The following is a 27,166-nucleotide window of genomic DNA, read 5'->3' on the forward strand; positions in this document are numbered from 1 at the left end:
GCCCGAATTAATGATGAGTACTTTCTTAACAGTAGAATACTGATTACTGGCAGGACATTTCAGTGAAATATTTATACATGTTTTGTATGTGCATATAGAACCATATGCCACAACCAACAGAGACACAGCCTTGTCTTTAGGTCCTGGTTGTTAGAATGATCAAAACCTTGGCAACTGGGAACATGTTCCACTCACTGTGTCAATGCATTAGACAAGTTTTCACCCCAGTTCTTCTATAAACTAAGATCTTCTGGGAATGGAAGTTTGTGGTAGAGGATATTTTCTTGATTTTTAAAGGTAGTTGGCATGCTTACTGTCATTTAAGTAAAGGTTTTCCTTATGACAAAATGGCAAGATTCAGATGCTTTTAATCGCTGTGTTTTATTCTATTGGCCACACGATTTCAGTATATTATATTTGAATTGAAGAAAATACACAGATATATGTGAATCAAGGATAAAATGTTTAGTGCACTTGTTCTGCAAACTCTGTGCTCCTTAAGGAAAGTAATACAAGATTCTTAAAGTCTCTGCAGTGAACTTATGACTTAAGTCCTCAAAAGGAAATTGTTTAAATCTTCATAGTTTTTTTTAAGGTTTTAATTCCAAGTTATTTTCACCTATCTTGAATGGTATGGCCAAACAGGAAAATACTTTTGTTTTTCCCCTTGGGAATGATTGCCTTTTAAATATGGCAATACAAGTAGTTTCATAGGCTTTGGCTTTTCATTGTTGGCTTTACAGACATTGCAGAAACGCTTCACTTTCTCCTGTGTGGTGCCTCCAATGGAAGTTGTCAGGAGCAGATTGATCTTGTTCCACGAAGTCCTCAAGAACTGTATGAACTGACATCTCTGATTTGGTAAAGATTGGGCCAATAGTTAATAATAACTGGAGGGCATTTTGCTTTAGAGACCTGGTATTTACTGACAGCTTAGAAAGCTACTTATTAAAATAATTGCACCTTTCATTTTCAGTGAACTTATGCCATGTTTACCAAAGGAAGGCATTTTTGCAGTTGATACCATGCTGAAGAAAGGCAATGCACAGAACACGGATGGGGCCATATGGCAGTGGCGGGATGACCGGGGCCTCTGGCACCCCTATAACAGGATAGACAGCCGGATCATTGAGGTAGTAGTTTCCTCGTACCGTTTAAATATATCTTCTTTGGATGGAGTGTGGGTGTAGGGCTGGAGTCGGGAGGGGGCATGTGGACGTAAATGTGCTTAGCGTGGAATTAACTCACCATTCTCTCATTTTGTCTCCTGAGAACAAGGTCCTCATTTCTGTTGAGGTCAGAAAACATGATGTTCTAGTCCTGCTTCTGCTACTCACTACCTGATTGACTTGGAGCAAGTAATTTAAGTTCTTTGTTCCATGGTTTCCTCGTTTCTAAAAGGAAACACGGGAGGAGTTAGGCTACATGTCTCAAAAAGTTCCTTCAGTCTCCTATCCAGAAGAAATCTCTCAAAAGCAAAGATTACATACAAGTGGCTGCTTTTCAGTATTTTTTAAAAGAGCAAAAATATAGAAAGAATTTAAATATCTAGCTCTAGGTGAATAAGTAAATTGTGGTATACACCTAAGCTTCTATGTAGTACAGACCTTACTGGGATAAAGTTTAATTACTTACAATGTGATATGCTATAAATGAAAACAAAATTATGTGATCCATGGAAACTCAGCAAAAGAAAAGAATAATAGCAAAGGAAAGAAATATACCACAATATTTATAGTGATTTTTCTGTGGAGGTTTTATGTGTGATTTTATTCTTATTTCCATACTTCAATATTAAATTTGCATTGAAATACTTCAGAACTTTCTCAGGTCAGGAAAATTTTTGCCCTTATTTAGGAAGCATTGGTCACTGCTTTATTTGAGATGCCATGCATCATTTACTAATGTTTTCATCTATAAGATACTCAAGTATTAATATATTTTCTAATTTCAGCCTGTGTAATTAGAATGTTTTAGGACATTTACACATAGACTTTTTTTCTTTAAGTTATCTTCCACTAGTTTCTAAAAATGAATGTTTGGAAAACTTTGGAACCACTAATTTATGTTATGAAATCAAATTCTTATGACAGTATCTAAACTCAGGACCAGTTGTTCTGAGAAAGTCAGAGGTGACTAGTCTTTTGTAATTGTTAGCCTTACTTTATGAGCTGGTTGTGGTCTCTAATGCTGAGCATTCTTCTTTTTAGCATTTTCCCAGTAATTGGATTTTCCCTGTTAGGTTACTCTCTGGTATTTTCTGAGAATCCTGACTTCCATTCAACCAAGGAATTCCATAAAAATGTATATTTTGTCACTTCTTTAGGCTGTCTAAAATCCACCAGTGTTAACTACATTGTCTCATTTGAGATACATACTGTGTAATGCTTGCCACCTCTTGGGATTACTTTTTCTACTTCCAGTTGTGTCCCTTTCAATCTTAGGGCATCATTGCAATGTAAAAGTCTTTTTTTGATGACCTAAGGATAATTTTGTAGGATCATTTTGTTTAAAGGAGGATCTTGATTGGCTCCTAGGAATCCATGATGTAAATAATATTTTAACCTAAGAATAAGGTACCAAAAGTTATACCAAAGGATAACTGATTTTTTTCTGTCAGCAGTGTCTTCAAGGCCTTTTTAACACAAATAGTATCTTCTCCGTGTCAGCGATCCTGCATGACTGGATTTTACCTGTATTTGTCTCAGGGGACCTAATGGTCCTGGGGGTGTATATATATATTTAATTAAAAATGGTTTGTTGATTGAGTAAGTTTTGTCATATCCACACTATTAAAACTTCCACATTCTGTTACTTACTCTCTGAAACCTGATGAAACAAATATGTAAGTTAGCATTTATGGAGGTCCCCACTGTGTCTTGAATTAATAAGTTTCTCCATGTTTATATTCAAGGTTTCTCTCTCTTTGCTCTCAGGCAGCCCATCAGGTCGGTGAGGATGAGATAAGCTTGTCCACTCTGGGACGAGTTTATACTATTGATTTTAATTCTATGCAGCAAATCAATGAGGACACGGGAACAGCACGTGCCATTCAGAGAAAACCTAACCCCTTAGCCAATACTAACACTAGTAAGTACCTTTTGAAGTCAAAAGTAGTACCATGTTGTCTAGTGAATAGTGTTTGCAATAACATTTAATTGTTTTATTGAGTGTTTTTTATTATATTGAGGTAGTTGCATGGTAGGAAATAGTTCTTTTTGTTGTTGTTTTATCATGTGCTTTAATCGGTAAATCAGCCAACATAGCTTGACTGGTATCTTCCCCCAAGATTTTCCTACTTTTGTCATTTGCAGTGTCCTGGACTCTAGTCAGAATTGTCCTGTGCATTTTTCTCCGCTTTCAGTTTTATTGAGATATAATTGACACAGCAATGTGTGAATTTAAGATGTACCACATAATAGTTTGACTCACGTAGATCCTGAAATGATTACCACATTAGTTGGTTAGAGTAAACATCCATCTTCTCATATAGATACAAATTAAAGAAAGAGAAAAAAAGATAATTTGGGTGGTAAGAAATTCTTAGCTTTCTCATATAATATCAGCAGTGTTAATTATTTTTGTCATGTTGTACATTACATCCCTAGTATTTATTTATCTTGTAACTTTCTGACTGCTTTCATCCAGTCCCCCACCCCTTCCCCCAGTAATACTATGTTGAGTTTGGTATAGTGGACTTACAACACTGTGTTAGTTCTGGTTACACAACATAGTGAATTCAGTACCTCATGCATTTCAAAATAATCACCACGATCAGTCTACTTATGATGTCACCAAAAGTATTACATAGTTATTGACTGTATTCCCCATGTTGTACATTTCATACTTGTGACTCATTTATTCTTCAACTGGAAGTTTGTATCCCTTAATCTTCCTCACTTGTTTCTTTTTTCCCTCCAACCCATTCCCTACCCTCCACCCCGCCACCCCCCCTGCCCAGCAGTCACTAATTAGTTCTCTTCAGCCCAGGCAGTTTTTAAAATCTGATCTTTTTATTCCTGTTTTACATTTAGATCCAGTCACACTCCATCAGATCAGTTCTTTCTAATCTTTTGTTTTATACTTTCGCATCAAAATTCTCTTCAATTCATGAGAATTTTTTTACCCTCAAGTTTCTGTCATTTGTTCCTTTCTGGAGGGCTTTTAGTTCAGTGCTTTTGTAGTTCTAGCCCAGAGTATAAAGGTCAGCATACTTTTACGCTTTGCAGGCCACGCAGTCTGTATTCAGCGCTGCTCTTGTAGCCCCTACACAGCCATGCACAGTATGTAAACAAATGTAAGTGGTTGTGTTTCAGTAAAATTTATTTACAAAAATCAGTGGTGAGGTAGGTTAGGCCTTTGAACCATACGTTGCCAACCCCTGTTCTAGAGCTTTTCATCTGTTACCTTTCTCCTACACTTTACTCCCTTTAAGCCTAGTGACCGGTCATCTTTTTCCAATTTCTTGCTGTATGTCTACTGTGCTTAGTCACTTAGTCATGTCTGACTCTTTGCGAGTCCATGGACTATATATAGCCTGCCTGACTCCTTTGTCCATGGGGATTCTCCAGGCAAGAACACTGGAGTGGGTTGCCGTGCCCTCTTCCAGGGATCGAACCCAGGTTTCCCACATTGCAGGTGGAATTTTTACTGCCTGAACACCTGAGAAGTCCAAGAATACTGGAGTGGGTAACCTATCCCTTCTCCAGGGAATCTTCCCAATGCAGGAATTGAACCTGGGTCTCCTGCATTGCAGGTGGATTCTTTACCAGCTGAGCTACTCCTGCATACTCAATATTCATTTCTTCAACTGCGTTTATTTCTTACCAGTAGTTTTAACTGGTTAGTACTCAAATGTCCCCAATATTTTGTGGAACAGGTATTAGTAAAAATAAGAGGTACAGTGTAGTGCTACCTTGTGTTTTGCAGCTAGCTGGAATAGTCAGTGGTTTTTAAAATTTTTTAATTTTAAAATTTGTCTTAATGTTGTTTGGGGCATCTTTATAGACCCCAGTTGATTGCATTATATAAGTTAATTTCCTTTATAGCATTGTACATCCACTTGAATTTTATGTTAGCTCGCTTTATTGTGTTTCTGAAGCCTTTCAGATTTTACATTTTTTATTGCAGGTGGATATTCAGAGTTAAAGAAGGATGATGCTCGAGCACAGCTTATGAAAGAGGATCCGGAACTGGCTAAGTCTTTTATTAAGACATTATTTGGTGTTCTTTATGAAGTGTATAGTTCCTCAGCAGGACCTGCGGTCAGACATAAGTGCCTTAGAGCAATTCTTAGGATAATTTATTTCGCGGATGCCGAACTTCTAAAGGATGTCCTGAAAAACCATGCTGTTTCAAGGTGTGTTCATGAAAGTGGTAAAAAGAAACATTTTAGAAACCCAAGTCTCTGCAGTTAACTTCAGAAAATTTTAAAGCCATATTATAGTATAAAATGCACAAAACAGTTAATCTGGAGTATCTTGAGCCCTTCATTGTCTTTCTGTATTCACAGACACCTTCAATAAAAAATAGATTAAATGGAAAAGTTGAGCATTTAAGAAAAATTCTTATTTTAGTCAACAGGTTTCAAAACTGAAATATTTCGCTCTCAAATTTAAAGTTGTGTGGCCATCAATAATTATCAAATCCAGGCAGATGTTTTATATACAAATGCTTTCTTTTTTTAGTCATATTGCTTCCATGCTATCAAGCCAAGACCTGAAGATAGTAGTTGGAGCCCTTCAAATGGCAGAGATCTTAATGCAGAAGTTACCTGATATTTTTAGTGTTTACTTCAGAAGAGAAGGTAATTCCGTTCATGATAATTGATGGTTAATCTTTTAGTCTGAATATTATTTTAGTAGAATTATAGTTATAATCTGTGGAACAAAAATTGTTACTATTATATAATTTACATGCTTTCAGCTTAAGTATGTAACATGCATCTTTTTAAAACCTTTTATTACAGATTGTATGAGATTGACTTGTTAATTGATGAACACTTACTCAGTTTCAGTGATTTGAGTGTTTATGGCCTAGAAGCAATTGCTGACTTTTCTTTTTATGCTGGTAGCATACAGTTGCCCTAAAGATTCTTTGAAAAAGTCAGAGGTCACTTTCTCTCCCAAGGAATCCTGTTAATAGATCAGTACAGCTGTATAAGGGATTATTTTTTACTTCATTGTGTAAATAATGAAATATTTTAAGACTTGGAATAATCTTCAGAATGCAATTTGTCTGGTCCTCTAATTTGAGGAATTTCAATTTCGAAATCAGCCTTGGGGACATGGTATTTTAGCATTCTCTTCTTGAAAACCTGGAAGATGAAACTGTCACTCATTCAGGGTGTTTATCCTTTTTTAAACCTGCAAAGATAATAAAAGAAGTTCTTTCTCAACAGAAATCTCTTTATGGGTCTTGTGGTCTATCAGGTTACTTGGGTCTTGTGAGGATGCAAAAAATAATGGTGTTCTCCTGGCATGTAATACTTTGTCTTCAATCCCAGTTCTTTATGCTCATAATCACTTTTTCTTATGCGGGATTCATTTCTCTTTACATCTTGAGAATGTAATAGACACACTAGTGTAATAATATTGAGTCAAATGGGAAGAAATTCTCACTGTTTATTGTTAGCTCTGTTCAAGTAATAATGGAAAAAATCCAACACTACATGTTTGTATGAAATAGAAGGCAAACTCTCTTCGTATCCCAGAGGCAATAACTATGGTTAACAAACTAGAAATATGTACCTTTTCTGTGCTTACATAAACACTTGGTGTATATTCTTATTTTTAGCCTTCGAGTTGGTGATGGACAGGGAGGCCTGGCGTGCTGTGATTCATGGGGTCGCAAAGAGTCGGACACGACTGAGCGACTGATCTGATCTGATCTGATCTTGCATTTTTATTTTGTTTTAGGTATTCTATGTTTGTTGTCATTTGCTTTTAGTTGCTTTATGATTTGAGAATTGGTATATGAATATATATATGAGAATATGAGAATCGGTCTTTTTTTTCAGTGATTTTTTAAAAAACTTTTGATGCTATCAATCAACTATGCCATCAGATTGAATTTCCCACCCCCAAGTATTTGTATAGCGTATACATGGTGAAGTATATGGAGATATCTAGATTGGTTCTCCCCCTTTGCATGTGGCTTGTCTCGCTGTTCTCTGAGGTTCCACTTAAAGATCACTTATTCCTAAATACCTATCCTGCCTCCTGAATTGTTAGATCTCCCTATGGTATGCTCCAGTAGCACTGTATTTTATTTCTCATAAGCAGTTCATTCTGTATTTTTAAGTTCTTGTTAAATATATCTTTCTCATTAGTTAGTAAGTGCCCTGAATACATTTGTCTTAGCCATGGCCATATTCTTAGTGCCTCGCTCACAGTCTGGGTATATGACGGTTGCAAATAATACTTGTGGAATGAATGCCTGAAGTTTGAATTCACTCAAAAATCTTTTTTTTTTTTTAATATAAATAATCTGATGGAAAGTTGTGGACTCTTCCCCAGAAAAATGTGAATGCTGTGAACATGTGAGCACACACCTTTGTATTCTGTCCCCCCCGCCGCCCACCACCCCATGTGCTTCCTCCCACAATCGAACCCCAAATACAAATCTCTGCCTTAATGGGTTATTATTCCGTCTCCTTGTACACATGGAGGGATGTGAAAATCTCCACCCTTCAATAGCTGGTGTTCTCTTTATTGACAGTAGTGTTATTGTGATCTTGTCTCCTTGTAGCATTTGAAGTTAATAATTGTAGGTCCTTTTCTTATCTTTTGGCTATCCAGCCACAGGTGCACTGATTTTTGTAATTGTTTTTGATTCTTACAGTGGGTACTTTAAATTTCTGGTAGGACTTTATATGTGACCCCATTTAACATTTTGAGCATATTGGAAGGCCTCAGAAGAGACGTGTGTTCAGTCGCTAAGTCGCATTTGACTCTGCGACCCCATGGACTAGAACATACCAGGTTCCAATGAGTTTCCTTCACCGTCTCCCAGAGTTTGCTCAGATTCATGTTCATTGAGTTGATGATGCTATCTAACCATCTCACCCTCAATATAAATATGTTTATTTAAATTTGAATTTACTTCCGTTTTTTGGAGTCAGGTTGAAGACTCTGGCACCTCAATTATTGTCCTGTTTTTGCGTACTTTTTATTCAGTCCTTGTGAACCACCATTAGCGTTTAGGGATCTTGTAATGGTGGGGAGGTAGTCCTGATTAACACACACTCTAACCTCTGTTCTATAAAGGTGTAATGCATCAAGTAAAACACTTAGCAGAATCTGAGTCATTGTTGACGAGTCCACCAAAGGCATGTACAAATGGGTCCGGATCCTTGGGGTCCACGCCATCGGTCAACAGTGGAACAGCCACGGCCGCCACCAATGCCTCGGCTGACCTGGGGTCCCCCAGCTTGCAGCACAGCAGAGACGATTCTCTAGACCTGAGCCCTCAAGGGTAAGTCAGAGTCCTGCAGTGACTCTTGTGCTCTTTGCTTGGAACTCTGCCCTGGTCTCTGAGTCGCACCCATGGAAGTGAAAGGTGTAGGGCACTACAGAGAGTGTACATTTTCCATTTTTTCATGTATGTTTTGTTAGGTATATAATGAGAATGGGGAAAAAATTGAACACTTACTGAAAACCTGCTGTACAGAGCCATGTTTAGAAACCACAGTAGAGACTTAATATTTACATTGACCTACAAGGGCACTAAGGCTCAGAGAAGCTAAGTGACTGACATAATGTCTTGAACTTACTATAACGATGAAGGATTTGAGCCTCATTTCTGATACCATAATCTTAATGATTATTTATTATGTTGCAGCATATATTACCAACTTTGAGACATCTAGATATTGATATAGTGAAAAATATTAAAAATTGGAATTTTTAGAATATAAGAAAAGAACCTGATTTCCCATCTGTCTTTTACTGGCATATCGGAACTTTTGCTCTTAATAAAGGCTAATGAGAATTCTAAGAAAATTCTCTGTTTGCACCTCTTTTTTAATTCCTTTGTTGTACTCTGCTGCTGAGAACGTTACCAGCCCTCATGTCTGTTATCATTTTGTACTGAAACAAATCACACTCTTAAAAGTGTTTTTGTTCCTTTGATGGAAGCTAAAAAGTCGATCTTGGTAAAGTGTATATTTAATAAGTGGGGTCCAAAAATTTAATCTTACCAGCTGTAAAGCTCAGAATCCTAGCTGCTCTTGGTGCCCCCTGGTGGCAGTTGTCCACCCTGATGTATATATGAGTTTTGAGAGTTCTGTGACTCCTGGTCCAGTGTTATCTTAGGAAGCTGCTGGATTTAAGTGGTACTATGTAATGGGCACAGTCCAGGGTTTTGGGACCTAGCAGTATTACCAAGGACCCTCCACCTTCCCTGTTCTCTAGTTGAATTGTCTTGCCATTTTCTCTCCCAGCCTTGCCCACCTCTCTCTTTCCTTGCTAGCCCAGTTCCCTCCCCCAGCTGCTGTGGCAACCTGAGGTCATTGCGGGGTTTTACTCTATAGCATAGGCATGGTGCCTGAGCTCTAGCATAAGTGGTTGGTAAAATATGATGCAGCTTACAGAGATGCAGTGCTCCTGAGCTACTTTAAATTAAAGAACTAGAGTTGATTATACGTTCTGACAGTCAATGCTTCTAAGGAAAGAGAAATACTTTCAGAGAGAGACTTTCAGCGCTCTAAGTGATTCATTTCTCTTCTAATATGGTTTTAAATGAGAAGTTCATAAAAATGTATAAATGGAATTAAGTTTATTCTTTGAAAGTTCACTTGTCCTGATTGTCAAGTATATTGATCATGCTATTAAGTGTTTTCAATAGACATATCAGATGTTGGAAAACTTTAAATTTTTTTTCAAAATTTTTCTTACTTGAATTATAATTTAACTGAACCATAACTTTTTTTTATCTTTTCCATCTTACGTAGTTTTGTTATTCTACGAATGATAGTATAAACTATTTCTAAAGTTGTTAAATATAGTAAAAAATAGTGCACAAGGCCATATGTGTTGTCTTTCATATATTCTAATTCAAATAGGTTGTTTACACTATCACTCTGCTACATTTGTTTACAGATAACTGAATTCTTTATAAAAGTATTTATAAATTCATTCATTTTGGATATTATTATCATTGCACACCATGAAATTACTTTGGGTAATATCGGAAAGTATTTTGATAATGTTAACTTTAGTGTGCTGTGATTATTATTTTACTTACTGTCATTTAGATTAGAAAAGAAAAAAGGTACTCAGATTTAACATTCTTTTTCTGATTTATGATTGCATGGTTCTTTCTTTGTATTGTATATTTGTTTTATATACTTTATTTATGTACTGCATTTAACAATGGAGTTTAACAAGGATTAATGAGATATTCTGTCTATTTGGTTTTCTTTTAGTAATTCAGTAGTCAAGGTATTTGTATAGCTAGGTATTTTCTGAAGTAATCAATTTCTGTGTCTGTGCACTTGTAGAACATTGGTGCAGAGTTGGCATTAAATAATCACTAAATGGAAAATACTGTTACGACAGTATTTTATAACACATTGTTTCTGCCATTTTGGCCTGCTTTAAAGTGAGTGATGGTATTAGATCATGATAATTGCTAAACTTACCCCATGTTTTCCCGTGTGATAGTCGATTAAGTGATGTTCTAAAGAGAAAACGACTGCCAAAACGAGGATCAAGAAGGCCAAAGTATTCACCTCCGAGAGATGATGACAAAGTAGACAATCAAGGTAATTTGTGATGAAACCATGGGGAGGTGAATGGAAAGGAACTAGCGGCTAAAGACACATACTTTATTTTTGCTGCCAGCTTTGAATCATGCCTGAGTTTGCTGAATTCCCAGTGTTCTTAGTTCTTGTAGCTAATTAATCTGTTGAGTGGAAGTCTTAAAATTCTGTTGGTTTTCATCATTTGCACTAAAATGATTTAATTATTGTTCTCTCCGTAGCTAAAAGCCCCACCACTACTCAGTCACCTAAGTCTTCTTTCTTGGCAAGCTTGAATCCAAAAACGTGGGGAAGGTTAAGCGCACAGTCTAACAGCAACAACATTGAACCAGCACGAACTGCGGGAGTTAGTGGTCTTGCCAGGGCCGCCTCAAAGGACACCATCTCCAATAATAGGTGAGGTGGGGGGATTCTGTGTTACTTCTGTTCCTAGATTAGGAAAAGCTTCGTGGTATTCTAGTCAGTGTACGTATTACATAGAGATGGAAACATGGACACAGGCCTTTAATTTTTGCTCAGAGGTCGCATAGGTCCAGGATGGAGCAGATTCTCAGTTCTTGAGCCCCATGTCTGACTTTTTCTCATATTTTAAAATTTGAACATGTCTAGTTGGGAGTTTTCTATGTTCAAAACCAAGCAAATAGATTTCCCTTTGAATTTGTTCCTTAGTTTTGTTCTGGAAAAGGGAAAACTGATGTATTTTCCGAACACACACATGCTCTTTTATAATAGCCCTCTTCTGCATTAGAGCAGAGCCCTTTTTTGGAAATGTAAAACTGTCGGTTAAACCATTTCACACCAATTTATGGCTTTAAAAAAATCAGTCCTTTAAAATCCTCAAGGATTGTTTTGTTTTGTTTGACTCTGGATGTAAATACCAACAGGGATTAGTTCCTCTGCAAATAAGAAATTTTTAAAAAGCAAATTCCATTGGGAAAACAAGCTCTTTTTTGGTTTATTGCCTTGATTGGTGGGTGGTTCTGAATTTCAGGTAGTAGAAATAAGCAAATATATTTCTGAAGTTATTAGAATTTGTTATTTGAACAGTGAGGTCTCAGTTGTCATAGCTTATTATGTGCCTAATAGGTACATGTTTCTGGTCTATAGAACATAAGGGACAGTGCAGATATGTCTATACCTTAGAAAACAGTCTTGGAAAATTGCTTTCAGGTTAACAGGAAACTGTTAGGTTGTAGAGTCCATAGACATTAGAACTGGTTTTTTTTCTTTTTTTGGTCTTCATGTAGTGACATGAAATGTATTTTAAGTATTAACCGTGCATTTCTCTAGGTATATCTTAGCCCATTTTCAAACTGAAACTTAAGTGGTTTACTGTGGAATCTGGATTTACTAGTCTATAAACATAGGCCAACCCACTCCAGTACTCTTGCCTGGAAAATCCCGTGGACGGAGGAGCCTGGTAGGCTGCAGTCCATGGGGTCGCTAGAGTCAGACACGACTGAGCGACTTCACTTTCACTTTTCACTTTCATGCATTGGAGAAGGAAATGGCAACCCACTCCAGTGTTCTTGCCTGGAGAATCCCAGGGATGGGGAAGCCTGGTGGGCTGCCGTCTATGGGGTCGCACAGAGTCGGACACGACTGAAGCGACTTAGCAGCAGCAGCTAACATAGGCCAAAAAAGGATTTTAAATGTAGCAGCTATCTGCTTTTGACCAGAAGTTATAATTGAAAACTTTTCTATGTACACTGAGTTTTTAATATCTTTTTCCTTCTTGCAGAGAAAAAATTAAAGGTTGGATTAAAGAGCAGGCACATAAATTTGTAGAGCGTTACTTCAGTTCTGAGAACATGGATGGAAGCAACCCTGCATTGAATGTCCTTCAGAGACTTTGTGCTGCTACTGAACAACTCAACCTCCAGGTACCGCAGCCAGTGCACCTAGCTGCTTCTCTGGGCTCTTCCATCCGGCTCCTCCTTGCCTTGGTGACTCTAGATTTCCGTGGATTTATTTGTCTTAGAGCAACTTTTCTAACCAGACCTGTACCTTTGGCGCTGACGTTTCTTTAACTTGTCTCTTGACTCCTTACTTCCTCATTTTATCATTAAGTGTGCTAGACATCTGATTTTTGACTTTGCTTTCCCTCGCCTCCCATGTCTCTTAAGAAATGGAGAGATTTCAAAAGTGTCCCTCAGGCACATCTCTCCTCTCAGTTGTCTTCAGCTACAGGTACTAGCTTATGTTTATAGACTAGTAAATCCAGATTCCCCATTAAACCACTTAAGTTTCAGTTTGAAAATGGGCCAAGATATACCTAGAGAAATGCACAGTTAATACTTAAAATACATTTCATGTCACTACATGAAGGGGAAAAAAAAAAAGGCAGTTTTAATGTCTATGGACTCTACAGCCTAACGGTTTCCTAAGTGAAGGAGAAGCCCCTCCTTCACCGCTCTTTACCTGTGCCCTAAGAGTGCTCAGAGAGGGTAGAGGTGTCATAAACCTTTTGTGTTTCATCTGATTCTTTTTCCATTTTTGATGTACTTTGAGCTGTGTGAATAGCACATGTTTTCTAAGAAATTGTCTTATTTCATTCAGACTTCAAATGCACTATAAAGCCACACCTTAAACTCTTTTCATTTTGGTATTATAGCTCTGTTCCTCCAATTTGCTTTCTCATCTTTTGTCTTTTTTTTTTCTTTAATACAACTACATTGGTTAAATGCTAAGTTTTTTTTTTTTTTTTTTTTAATGTCAGAATGGACACTGGTTTTCTGTCATGAAATAATAACATTTTGTGAATGTGTGTGTTTGTAAAGTATTGTTTTTCAAGGATCTACCAAGTATGTACCACCTGCCCCTGATTTCTTTTTTAAAAGTGTTCAAGTATCGGGTAGCTTTGGTGGAAATATGAATTGTGTATTTATTACGGACTCTTTAAATCAGTGAATACTGTTTTCATCTCTTTCAGGTGGATGGTGGAGCTGAGTGCCTTGTAGAAATCCGTAGCATAGTCTCAGAGTCTGATGTTTCATCGTTTGAAATCCAACACAGTGGATTTGTGAAGCAACTGTTGCTTTATTTGACATCTAAAAGTGAAAAAGACGCTGTGAGCAGAGAGATCAGATTAAAGAGATTCCTTCATGTATTTTTTTCTTCTCCAGTAAGTTACCTAATAATCATACCTGTGTGTCTTATTTTGAGAGTCATTTTTTACTCATGCAGATATTTTCATCCCAGGAGTAATTTGTAATAGTTTTTGGTCAAGATACTGAGGTAAAGTTTTTAACTTGGATATTATACACATTTGGATTCCTTGGTCTTTTATGCATTAGGTAAACAGTAACACAAGAAAATGGTGAAGCAAGTGCCTATGCTCTGATTGATGTATCTTGATTCTGTGTTTTTGTGTAAGACAGACCATTAATTGTTTGGGCCTCCCTGATAGCTTGGGCTTCCCTGGTGGCTCAGACGGTAAAGAATCCACCTGCAGTGTGGGAGACCTGAGTTCGATCCCTGGGTTGGGAAGATCCGCTGGAGAAGGAAAGGACAATCCACTCATTCTGGCCTGGAGAATTCCATGGACTGTGTAGTCCATGGGGTCTCAAAGAGTCAGACACGACTGAGCAACTTTCACTTTCACTTCCTGATATCTCAGATGGTAGAGTCTGCCTGCAATGTGGAAGGACCCAGGTTTGATCCCTGGGTCAGGAAGATCCCCTGGAGAAGGATATGCCAACCCACTCCAGTATTCTTGTCCTGAAAAATCCCATGGATGGATGAGCCTGGTGGGCTACAGTCCATAGGGTCACAAAGCATAGGACACGTCTGAGCAACTAACACAACTAACAGTTGTGAGTGTATTTGATTCTGAATATCTGTTTTTAAGCATATTGCAGTTTTCAGTATATTTTTTAATAGAAATATGGTAGACATCATGTATCTATAGGCATAAGATAGAGTATATGTAAATATTTCTGTTTTGTATATAAGACACAGAACTAACAATTTCATTGAGGAATGGTTGATCACCATTTATAATGTGGATCATAAGACCAGAAGGTACAGAGCAGCTTTACTTTCTTCATTCTCAGTGAGTGAAAGTGAAAGAGTAACCTGGACACTGGTGACTTAACACCATTCTACTTGTTCATAATGGCTTAACAGAAGGCGATTCTCTGGATCAACTGTGTAATAGGACTAAGGACAGCTCGCTTGTGTGTCAGTCAAACTCACCGTCTCTGGTCATTGTTTGCAGACATTGCTTGCGTTATTTTAATTTGTTCTACTACCTAAAGCAGAATTGGTAATTATTTGTGACTCATTAGCTGTATAGTTAGTATTGGATATAGTTTTATACCATGCTAGAATTATGTACAGTCTGTAATCACTTACTGAAAATTCCTTGGGGCTGGATGGGTTTCATGAGTTTTGCCATACAGTACGTACAGCACTTATTATCTGATAATCCCCAGTGGATTCTGAATAGTACTCCATACACATTAAGTATTTTTGCAACAAAACATATGAATATTCCTACAAAATGTAAATAAAGACTTCAAACAGCCACGTATCTGTCTGGGTCAGATTTTGCCACCAAATGAGTAGTGTTTTCAAGCCTTTTGGACTTAGGAATTGTGAATACGGGATTGTGTGCCTATACAAAAATTGTGTTTATTGAAATTATTTGGAAGCCATTGTTCCAGCTAAATCCATCATAAAAAAATACAATAGAGTAAGTCTTTTGTAAAACTGCCTATTAAATATTCTTAATGAGTGTTCTATTTCATGAGGCCTTGCTTAACCTGTTGGTTTATTTATAACTTTAGCTTCCTGGAGAAGAGCCCATTGAACGAGTAGAACCAGTGGGTAATGCACCTTTGTTGGCATTAGTTCACAAAATGAACAACTGCCTCAGCCAGATGGAACAATTTCCAGTCAAAGTGCATGACTTTCCCAGTGGAAATGGGACAGGAGGCAGGTAAGGATCCTTGCCTAGGTGGGCCCTTGCCACTGGATTTTATATTTTTGTTGAGGTAAAGTGGCAAGAGGTCTGGTGACATCTTGGTGCTCAAAGAACGCTCATTATAAGGACTGAGGAGATTAAATATTCTAGTGCGTGAATCAAATAACTTTTATTCCTAAAACATACCCTGTATCTTAAATATGATATTTTGAAAATATGAAACCAACTTGTGTTGGCAAGTCTCAATAGGCTTAGTTTTCCTTAAATTTAGGCTTAGTTTTCCTTAAATTGATGTACTTTAATGTATAAAGCTTTTCTCCAAGAAGTTTGTAGTGACAGATGACAAAATGATTACATTCTGTGTAATAATGTGATTTCATATGTGACCCAAGTGGTTATAATTTTGCGTTTTAATGGGTTTTAACAAATGTTTATTTTTTCCCATAATGTAGTAGCTTTACTGGACTCAACTATAGAAAGAATACATTAAATTCCTTGATGTGTTTTTACAGAGTGTTACAAGTTTCCTGGAATATTATGGCTAGCAGCATGGAAAACTTAAAAAATTAGTTTGGTTTTAAAAAACATAGTCTGGTGTGTCTTAAAGATATTTAAAGTTTTGACTGAGTTAAAACGGTATGCAATATTGAATAATGAAGTGATCAGTGTTGTCTAGGTTTTTTCCTGCTTTGAAACTTAATGTATAGAGTGGTATTTAATTTTGATTATTAAACTGTCCTGGAAGATTTTTATGAGCTAAAGGGGTATTTTCTAATACATACATGAGAAAACCATAACATTTTTTCATTTTTATCTGAATTTGTGTAAAGTATGTATATTTGCATATGTATGTATCAATATAATGGAATATTCTTTCTTATACCCCTATTTGCATGCCTTATCAAACCTCATAGCTGCATTTCAAACTCCTCTGTATCTTACTCTTGCCAGACCTTTTCAGAAATGAGTAATTAAATATCATTACCAGGTGTAGACTGATGTAGCTGTCAAACTGCTTCACTCAAAAGACTGTAGCAAAGTAAAATGTAAAGGTTAGTTTTTAAAGTAATTTTGTAGCTGAAATCTTTGAAAGCAAAAAATGAGGGTTTATTGTTTGTTTTTAAATAAATAGGACTTAGTAGGTAATGGCAAAATATTGCAGAAATGAGCACGCTCAAATGGTTCAGGAATTTTTACCCTGAGGAAATAATTCATTCTCAGTGGTGAGGTATTTCTGCTCACATAGGTTCATGGTGGGACAGAGGTGAAATGTTGATTGAATGTTCTCATATGCATGTGTGCACATCCTGTTTTATGATAAATCTTTTCCAGTAACTTGGAATTGCTGGCTGTACTATTTATATAGTTACTTTGTGCCCCAGGAAGATGCAGAGTTTGTATTATCATGCTTTTATTTTAATTAATGTATGCTGATTTTGAAAATAATAGAATAACTTTTTTTCACAAATTATCTTGAGCTTCTCTCTCAACAGAGGATCACAGGCTTTAAAATTTTTCAACACACATCAGTTAAAATGCCAGTTACAAAGACATCCAGACTGTGCAAATGTGAAGCAGTGGAAGGGTGGACCTGTCAAGATTGACCCCCTGGCTTTGGTGCAGGCTATTGAGAGATACCTTGTAGTTAGAGGTACTTTCTATATATGTATATTGTGTGTTTATGTGTACATTTGGGATGAAATTAACATTAAGGGATATATAAATTATCTCCCTGTTCATTGCTGTGTTTGTCAAAACCTAGCATCAGGAACTTGTGTGCTCATTACTTACTTTATATGTAGTATATAGAAATGTTAAATTTTTTTAGGGGTTGACTGCTTGCTTGGATGACTGGGTGGGTGATGGCTTAATTTATGCTGGTGTAATAGAAATGACATTTTGTAATGTAATGTAATAGATGTGACATTTTGTACCTGACAGTTTCCTTAGATCTTTCTGCTTTGTAGATCAAAGGGTAATATATATGTTTTTCCAGGAATGATTAGATCAAAATGTAATATACATATTTTTCTAGGAGTATGTTAGTTTAACAAGTGTATATATAGGTTTTTCTTTGCCACCCAAAATTGCCAGGAATTTAACAGACTTCTTGGGTCCTTAGGGTATGGAAGAGTAAGAGAAGATGACGAAGACAGTGATGACGATGGTTCTGATGAGGAAATAGACGAATCTCTGGTAGGGTGCTATTCCCACCCTGTTTTAATGTGTAAAGTTCGAGGCCGATAGCTTAAAAGGATTTTGTTTTTGCTCTGTTTAGGCTGCTCAGTTCTTAAATTCCGGAAATGTGAGACACAGGCTACAGTTTTACATCGGAGAGCATTTGCTACCGTATAACATGACTGTGTATCAGGCAGTACGGCAGTTCAGTATACAGGCTGAAGATGAACGGGAGTCCACGGATGACGAGAGCAATCCTCTAGGAAGAGCTGGTATTTGGACGAAAACTCATACGATATGGCAAGTCTGAAAATGTCTTTGGTTTTTCATCAGCAGTGTTCGCGTGTTTTGGAATTCCTATTACTGGCTGGCTTGCGTAACGAGAGAATGGACTCTGAATTCTGTAGTTTGTTATTGAAAGCCACTTTCAGCGTTCCATCTTGTGTGTGTGTGTGTGTGTTAGCTTCCTCATTAAATCTACATGAAAATGTGTTTGGGCAATAAATAATCATAACTTGTCTCTACTTTTCTAGTAGCTTCAATTCTTTAAATAAGTCAGAAAAGAACATAAGATGATGTTCCTGTAGGTAGTAGGAAGTTTGGCACCTTTTATCCCTTAGACGCATTTGGGTGCAGTTTCCTACGTTGCTGATGAATGTCTGCATACTTACTGAAAGAGAGTGATTCTTCCCAGAACCAGCCCTTGGAGTTGGCCTCTCCTAGGATGGTAGTCTCGGGGGGTCTTTGCAGTCCCACTGACATTTCTCCAAATCCACAACTAGGGAGAGAGTGGCTAGATCTCAGAGAGTTGTTCTGGTAACTGTGGTATCTGTGGCTTGCACTTTGGCCTTAAAGAATAACTTGCAGTTTTAAAATCTACTTTTGGTTTTCACACTCTATTACTTTAGGTACAAACCTGTGCGAGAGGACGAAGAAAGTAATAAAGATTGTGTTGGTGGTAAAAGAGGAAGAGCCCAGACAGCTCCAACAAAAACTTCCCCTAGAAATGCAAAAAAGCATGATGAGCTGTGGAATGGTGAGCGATGCCGACGGGGCAGTGGATTGCCACTGCTGTGGGGCAGTAGACTTCCTGCCCTCAAGGTTTTAACAGTGTTTTATATCTAGTAGTAAAAGCTTTATGTATAATTTATAAAGATGTAAATTACTACAAACACTTGGTTGCTTTAAATTGAACCGTGTGAAACCTTATTTTCAGAGAATATTGGGAAAAACTTTTTCATGAAATCAAAAGCAAATTTCATTAGTAGAACATATTCACTAAAGAAGAGACTGGTCATTGGCAGGGTGTCCCTTAGCTTTTATTGTTACTCGTTATAATAGTATGATCTAACAGTTATAAAAGCAATAGAAAGTTTTGCCAGGATATAAAATGACTACCGAAAGTAGTTGACACCTCCCAGTTGACTTACCTTTCTTTGTAGTATTTCCTTCCAGTCTGATTTTGCTCATTTCCCACCCTTTTTTAATATGATGGTAACCATGCCTTACTGATAGGCTGCTTTCCTGGGGGACCACTCCCTATCAGGGGTTTCCAGTCACTGGTGATGTTGAAATTTCCCGGGTCTACAGAAATAAGTGATCATAGCAATTTAGTTTTTCATAGAACTAAGTTTTTTTTCAACATAAGATGGTCTTTATTTTGAGATATTTGTCTCTGTGTTTTCAATATTAAAAAATTGCCCTTTTATGCAGTGATCATGTTGTACTTTTTAATTTCTTTGCTTGGTAAAAGTAAATGATAACAGCTAAGTCTTTTTTTTTAATTGCTATTTGTGAGATCTAACAGCAAAGGAATCTCAGCTCCTACTTGAAACTGTCACATTCTGTCATGTCCTTAAAACTTGCTAGTGTTTGTTTTATATGGTCATTTTAAACTGGATATTAAAAAATCCAGGAAATATCTATAACTGTGAATGTAAATATTTTGTCTTTACTCCTCTATGGCCATTTTCTTGTTAACTGTTTTTCTAGTGTAAAGAGGAAATACAAAGGAGTCAGTTTTTCTCTATAGTGTATTTGTATGGGAGGAAAAGTGAAATTTTCCTAAGCCTGGATGATTTATCTATAAGATAAGGAGAAAGAAATGTTTAAGCTATCAGTACTTACTAATAAGATACTGAGCGTTAAACCTTAATCACTTGTGGTCACTGTTTTAGGCACAAAGAGATGATGCTGGTTCCATTAGCTATAACTTTCTAACTTTGATCAGCACTTAACTTTGAACTTTTGCCCTCTAGATGGAGTGTGCCCATCCGTATCAAATCCTTTAGAAGTTTACCTCATACCCACAGCACCCGAAAATATAACTTTTGAAGACCCGTCATTAGATGTAATTCTTCTTCTAAGAGTTTTACACGCCGTCAGTAGATACTGGTATTACTTGTATGATGTGAGTAATGCTGCCTACTTTTGAAGTTTTCCTGTTGTATTGTCATAACATGTTATCTCATAGTTTCTGTCTAGTGGTTGATCAATTTCCTGTTGTACTAGAAAGAAAAACAGTGATTCAGCCAAATAGCGGGAATCCCAGCCCAGTGACTTGCAGTGTACTTACTTGTCAGCGGAGCTTCTCCCTCCCTGCCCCCACCCCATGTTCTTGGATTAGTTCTCTTGGCAGACTCATAAATTATTCTCTAGCTATAATTTGTGAAATCAAGCAACAAAGTAAAAATTGAACATTAATTTATTGTAATTAAATCTTTAGGTACGTTTAGCTTAAAGTCCATTTATTCAAGATGTATATGAGGTCAGGCAAAAGTTGAATGCTGTCTTCAATACATAAAAATAATGGAGGGAAGAATGAAGGGGAGTTGGCCTTGCTTGAAACATCAGCTAGTGTGTCCATGGCTGAGCTAGTGCCAGCGGCCTGTGGGGTTTGGGATGTTTCAGCTATGCATTGTAAAAATTGTTGTTTGGGTTGGGACATACCAACGGGAAGCTGTATGTTAGAAGCCAGCAGGGGATATCTAAGCACTCTGTGAACGTATTTGGGGATAAAGGAGACGAACAGAAACATAATCCTCATGTTTTACTACATAATAGACTTTCTTTTTTTTTTTTTTTTAACAGAATGCAATGTGCAAGGAGATTATCCCAACTAGTGAATTTATTAACAGTAAGTTGACAGCAAAAGCAAATAGGCAGCTTCAAGATCCTTTGGTAATCATGACAGGAAACATCCCTACATGGCTCACTGAACTAGGAAAAACCTGGTAAGACAATCACTTTTGTCCTGGTGGGCTTGAGAGTGTTACCATTTGTGTCGGTAACACAACATAATTTGTTACAAAAGCATAGTCCTTAGTTGAGCATAATTATGTCACTTTAGTGGCCAGACAGGGTGAACTGGGGCCAGTCCTGGGTCTACTTGATAGTGTCTTTATATGTGAAATAGGAAAGAAAAAAAGGATATTTGACCAAAGAGATTCGACTGTTGTCCATCATAAAATTGGAAACCAAAGGTGGAGTTGGTTGATTTGCCAAGCCTCTTTGGGTCCAGACCTACATTCTCAGAGACAATAGGACTACACTGGTGAATGCAGTAACCATAGCCAAATGTGGCTGTATTTACATTTAGATGAATTAAAATGAAAGAAAATTGAGTTTTCTAGTCACATTCTTCACATCCTTGCCTGAATTTCCATATTGGACAGGATGGATACTGAATGTTTAAGTGAAGTCACTCAGTCGTGTCCAACTCTTTGCGATTCCATGGACTGTAGTCTACCAGGCTTCTCTGTCCATGGGATTTTCCAGGCAAGAATACTGAAGTGGGTTGCCATTTCCTTCTCCAGGGGATCTTCCTGACCCAGGGATCAAACCCAGGTCTCCTGAATTGCAGGCAGTCACTTTACCCTCTGAGCCACCAGGGAAGCCCTAAGAAATGCTCTTGGCAGCTCTGTGTCAAGATCTTCCAAAATCGTGTATCAGGAGGTAGCAAGGCCTATGTTACTGCAGCATTCATTTTTTTAAAAACCACCAGCTGCCTTTTGGCAGTTTTGAGTGACTTGACAAATGCCAAAACTAAGAGGAAAATCATAAGTTTAGTAAAACCATTATTTGTGTGTATATGGTGAAATGGGGTGGGCTGGTGAAGTGATGATTATATTTTAAAATTTAACCTTCCCTAATCATGAAATGTCAACCCACTCCAGTATGCTTGCCTGGAAAATCCCATGGATGGAGGAACCTGGTAGGCTACAGTCCATGGGGTCGCAAAGAGTCAGACACGACTGAGCAACTGAGCAAATCATGTTATACATATTTACTAAGAGATTGTTGGGTAGATTTAAGATGATCTTGGATGGACTTGATCTTAGTGGTTGAATTTCAGATTTCATAGTGAATGGCTGCTTAATGTATTATTACTAAATCACTTAGAAAGTTCATGTAAGAATTATGAAGATTATTCAAAATTAGTTTGAGTAGACCATTTTTATTGATTACATTGTAATTATTAATCTGTATCATATCAAAAGTTGTTTCTAAGATAGGATTTTTAAGTGGGTTCTGATTCTAATTCTGTTAATAAATTTATATCACATCTTTTTACAGCCCATTTTTCTTCCCTTTTGATACCCGGCAAATGCTTTTCTATGTAACTGCATTTGATCGGGACCGAGCAATGCAAAGATTACTTGATACCAACCCAGAGATCAACCAGTCTGATTCTCAAGATAGCAGAGTTGCACCTAGATTGGACAGAAAAAAAGTAAGTTTCTACCATAAGTATTTAAAGTTAAGTCATACTGAGCTTTTAAAATAGTGGGAAAACTACACGTGAGATGCATCTAATTCTCCCTGTTGGTTTACAGACGAGTTCAGTCGTTCAGTCATGTTCAACTATTTGTGACACTATGGACTACAGCATGCCAGGCCTCCCTGTCATGTCACCAGTTCCCAGAGCTTACTCAAACTCATGTCCATTGAGTCAGTGATGCCATCCAACCATCTCATCCTCTGTTGTCCCCTTCCCCTCCTGCCTTCAATCTTTCCCAGCATCAGGGTCTTTTCCAGTGAGTCAGTTCTTCGCTTAAGGTGGCCAAAGTATTGGAGTTTCAGCTTTATCGTCAGTCCTTCCAATGAATATTCATGACTGATTTCCTTTAGGATGGACTGGTTGGATCTCCTTGCAGTCCACGGGACTCTCAAGAGTCTTCTTTAACACCACAGTTCAAAAGCATCAAGTCTTCAGTACTCAGCTTTTTGTATAGCTCTCACATGACTACTGGAAAAACCATAGCTTTGACTAGTCACACCTTTGTTGGCAAAGTAATGTCTCTCTCTGCTTTTTAATATGCTGTCTAGGTTGGTCATAACTTTTCTTTCAAGGAGCAAGTGTCTTTTAATTTCATAGCTGCAGTTACCACCTGCAGTGATTTTGGAGCCCCCCAAAATAGTTTGTCACTGTTTCCATATCTATTTGCCATGAAGTGATGGGACCGGATGCCATCATCTTAGTCCTGTGAATGTTGAGCTGTAAGCCAGCTATTTTACTCTCCTCTTTCACTTTCATCAAGAGGCTCTTTCTGCCATAAGGGTGGTATCATCTGCATATCTGAGGTTATTGATATTTCTCCCAGAAGTCTTGATTCCAGCTTGTGCTTCATCCAGCCCAGCATGTCTCATGATGTACTCTGCCTACAGTTTAATAAGCAGGGTAACAATATACAGCTTTGATGTACTCTTTTCTTGATTTGGAAGCAGTCTGTTGTTCCATGTCCAGTTCTAACTGTTGCTTCTTGACCGGCATACAGATTTCTCAGGATGCACGTCAGGTGGTTGGGTATTCCCATCGCTTGAAGCATTTTCTACAGTTTGTTGTGATCCACACAGTCCAAGGCTTTGGCGTAGTCAATAAAGCAGAAGTAGATGTTTTTCTGGAACTCTCTTGTTTTGTCAGTGATCCAACAGATGTTGTCAATTTGATCTCTGGTTCCTCTGCCTTTTCTAAATCCAGCTTGAACATCTGGAAGTTCATGGTTCACGTACTGCTGAAGCCTGTTGGAGAATTTTGAGCATTACTTTGCTAGCATGTGAGACAAGTGCAACTGTGCATAGTTTGAACATTCTTTGGCATTGCCTTTCTTTGGGATTGGAATGAAAACTGACTTTTTCCAGTCCCATGGCCACTGCTGAGTTTTCCAGATTTGCTGGCATATTGAGTGCAGCACTTTCACATCATCGTCTTTTAGGATTTGAAATAGCTCAACTGGAATTCCATTGCCTCCACTAGCTTTGTTTGTAGTGATGCTTCCTAAGGCCCACTTGACTTCGTATTCCAGGATGTCTGGCTCTAGGTGACTGATCACACCATTGTGGTTATCTGGATCATGAAGATCTTTTTTGCATAGTTCTTCTGTGTATTCTTGCCACCTCTTCTTAATATCTTCTGTTTCTGTTAGGTCCATACCATTTCTGTCCTTTATTGTGCCCATCTTTGCATGAACTGTTCCCTTGGTATCTCTAATTTTCTTGAAGAGATTTCAAGTCTTTCCCATTCTATTGTTTTCCTCTATTTTTTTTGCATTGATCACTGAGGAAGGCTTTCTTATCTCTCCCTGCTATTCTTTGGAACTCTCCATTCAAATGGGTATGTCTTTCCTTTTCTCCTTTGCCTTTTACCTCTTTTCTTTTCTCAGCTATTTGTAAGGCCTCCTCAGACAGCCATTTTGCCTTTTTGGCATTTCGTTTGCTTGTGGATGATCTTGATCGCTGCCTCCTATACAACGCCATGAACCTCTGACCATAGTTCTTTAGGCACTCTGTCTATCAGATCTAATCCCTTGAATCTATTTGTCATGTCCGCTGTATAATCGTAAGGGATTTGATTTAGGTCATACCTGAATAGTCTAGTGGTTTTCCCTACCTTCTTCAATTTAAGTCTAAATTTGGTAATAAGGAGTTCATGATCTTAGCCACAGTCAGTTCCCAGTCTTGTTTTTGCTGACTGTATAGAGCTTCTCTGTCTTTGGCTGCAAAGAATGTAGTCAGTCTGATTTCCATATTGACCATCTGGTGATGTACATATGTAGAGTCTTCTATGTTGCTGGAAGAGGGTGTTTGTTATGACCAGTGTGTTCTCTTGGGAAAACACTGTTAGCCTTTTCCCTGCTTCGTACTCCAGGTATCTCTTGACTTCCTACTTTTGCATTCCAGTCCCCTATAATGAAAAGGACATCTTTTTTGGGTGTTAGTTCTAGAAGGTCTTGTAGATCTTCATAGAACCATTCAACTTCAGCTTCTTCGGCATTACTGGTTGAGGCATAGACTTGGATTACTGTGATATTGAATGGTGTGCCTTGGAAACGAACAGAGATCATTCTCTTGTTTTTGAGATTACATCCAAGTACTGCATTTCGGACTCTTTTGTTGACCATGATGGCTACTCCATTTCTTCTAAGGGATTCTTGCCCACAGTCATAGATGTAATGGTCTTCTGAGTTAAATTTAGTCATTCCAGTCCATTTTAGTTTGCCAGTTCCAAAATGTTGATGTTCACTCTTGACATATCCTGTTTGACCACTTCCAGTTTGCCTTGATTCATAGATCTAACATGGAGCTTGATTCATGGACCTACCTTAGTCATAGTCTTTGGTTTTCTTCTTATCCAAATGTGTTCTCCATATTTTCCTGTCAATGTCTTAGAATCTCTTGAGATTCTTCTTTACTCCAGTAAGAGTCCTCTCCCATCCTCAGTTTCTATAATGATTTTTATGATTGTTTTTCTCTTTTAGTCTCCAAACAGAAAAACATCATCTGTGTTCTTTAATTGAGACTTTCTTTTCTTTCTAAATTATGAACTCTGTCTCCCTTTTATAACTGATGCCTTTATGCTGTAGGTAGAATTAATCAAATCCACATCATTCCCTTGGTGAATCAGTTCAATCAGAAGAGATACATCACATCCCTGATGTGTTCATGTGTCTAAGCCAGTCAGCCCTTGTGTTGCTGACTTCATTTTTTTGTGCTTCTAATCCTGGCCTCACATTGATAGCTCTAAACCACATAGCCCTGGGCTGTTTCCATCCAAGACCTGTCCTGCACTTCCCACACTGCACTGCCTTTTCCTCAGGACTTGTGTGTTCATCTGTTTCTTTCTTGCTGAGGAGTCTTATTCAAGTCTGTCTTTGTAATAAAAATGTCTGTCTCCAGAATGGCTCCATGAAAGCCATTAGTGATGGCCTTAAAGAGGGGGGATTGGGAGGAATGAGAAGTGAAACAGAAAAACATTTTTTAAATCCTGTCTTTGTTCGTATCATTTATCATTCTGAAACACAAAGCAATGGTAGAATTTGGGAGTCTGTCAGTACCTTTCTTGGCGCCATGAATCCTCAGTAGATGTTTGCAGTAGTGCTTGTAGGATCTCTGCAGGTCAGAGCCAGGCGGTCTGCTGCTCAGCTATCACCTGCATGTTACTTCTCCATCATCAGCAAATGTACCCAGCGAGACTTTGTGGAGCCACAGCTCTGAATTCCATTGATGTTTGAGAAGGTTACAGAGATCCTTCCTTTACCATCTTGAATTTTCTGAATATCCCATGTGCTCAAGATAGTAATTACACTCAGCATTTCTTCACGATAGCAGGATGTTGTTTATGTTTGTAGCACTGCAGCTGTATCTTAAACATTTTGAGGTGTGCTTTTTTAAGAAATAATTTTTAACAATTGATTCCTTCCCCCCCCACCGAGAGAAATGCCATGTGTTTATTAAAATCTCCTCACATTTGTACTTGCTTTTGCAGCGTACTGTGAACAGAGAGGAGCTGCTGAAACAAGCGGAGTCTGTGATGCAGGATCTTGGCAGCTCACGGGCCATGTTAGAAATCCAGTATGAAAATGAGGTGAGCTTAGGAGGCTGTTGACTTGTGCTTTGACAAGATGGCACTGGAGTTTCTTGGTCCTGTGAAGTTCTAAAAGATGATTGGGAAATTTATCTCAGAACCTGAGATTTAGTCTGTTTTCCCTTCAGTGATTTGTTCCAAGTTCTCCATTTTTTGAGGTTACATTGTATAATGAAAGACTGGGGTTTTTTCCCCTGGCAAAAAAGCAAGTGTTTGTTTAGGTTGATAAAGTGAAAGATTTTAAATATAACTTTCAAAATCTTCCAACTACTGTTTACTGAGCTACAACTCATATAAATTCACTCTTTTATCATTAAGTTACACAGTTCTGAAAATTGATAGATGTATGCGGTCTATAACCACTACCACATCAAGATAAAGAATAAAATCCCATCACCACAAAAAGGTCTTTTCGACCATTTTACAGTCAGTCCCC

At 37.7% G+C, this 27,166-nt stretch overlaps 1 protein-coding gene across 8 annotated transcripts in view; it reads left to right on the top strand.

The window, feature by feature from the left end:
* Positions 1-27,166, top strand: part of TRIP12 (thyroid hormone receptor interactor 12) — a 154,623-nt gene that overhangs the window by 109,132 nt on the left and 18,325 nt on the right. For 2 of the 8 annotated variants that reach the window (XM_010837014.1, XM_010837018.1), the window contains 19 exons: positions 744-861; positions 977-1,133; positions 2,937-3,090; positions 5,131-5,359; positions 5,688-5,806; positions 8,268-8,475; positions 10,665-10,765; positions 10,984-11,158; positions 12,504-12,645; positions 13,695-13,886; positions 15,553-15,704; positions 17,168-17,340; positions 17,812-17,885; positions 17,968-18,167; positions 18,776-18,903; positions 20,126-20,277; positions 20,958-21,100; positions 22,443-22,599; positions 26,632-26,730. In XM_010837014.1, coding sequence (XP_010835316.1) covers positions 744-861; positions 977-1,133; positions 2,937-3,090; positions 5,131-5,359; positions 5,688-5,806; positions 8,268-8,475; positions 10,665-10,765; positions 10,984-11,158; positions 12,504-12,645; positions 13,695-13,886; positions 15,553-15,704; positions 17,168-17,340; positions 17,812-17,885; positions 17,968-18,167; positions 18,776-18,903; positions 20,126-20,277; positions 20,958-21,100; positions 22,443-22,599; positions 26,632-26,730 — 2,873 coding nt within the window. Of the gene's footprint in view, positions 1-734; positions 862-976; positions 1,137-2,936; positions 3,091-5,130; positions 5,360-5,687; positions 5,807-8,267; positions 8,476-10,664; positions 10,766-10,983; positions 11,159-12,503; positions 12,646-13,694; positions 13,887-15,552; positions 15,705-17,167; positions 17,341-17,811; positions 17,886-17,967; positions 18,168-18,775; positions 18,904-20,125; positions 20,278-20,957; positions 21,101-22,442; positions 22,600-26,631; positions 26,731-27,166 lie in introns of all 8 variants that reach the window. The other 6 variants (XM_010837017.1, XM_010837019.1, XM_010837012.1 and 3 more) reach the window with 5 other exon arrangements.

This window comes from Bison bison, unplaced genomic scaffold (genome assembly GCF_000754665.1).
Source record: "Bison bison bison isolate TAMUID 2011002044 unplaced genomic scaffold, Bison_UMD1.0 scf7180017864068, whole genome shotgun sequence".
NCBI lineage: Eukaryota > Metazoa > Chordata > Mammalia > Artiodactyla > Bovidae > Bison > Bison bison.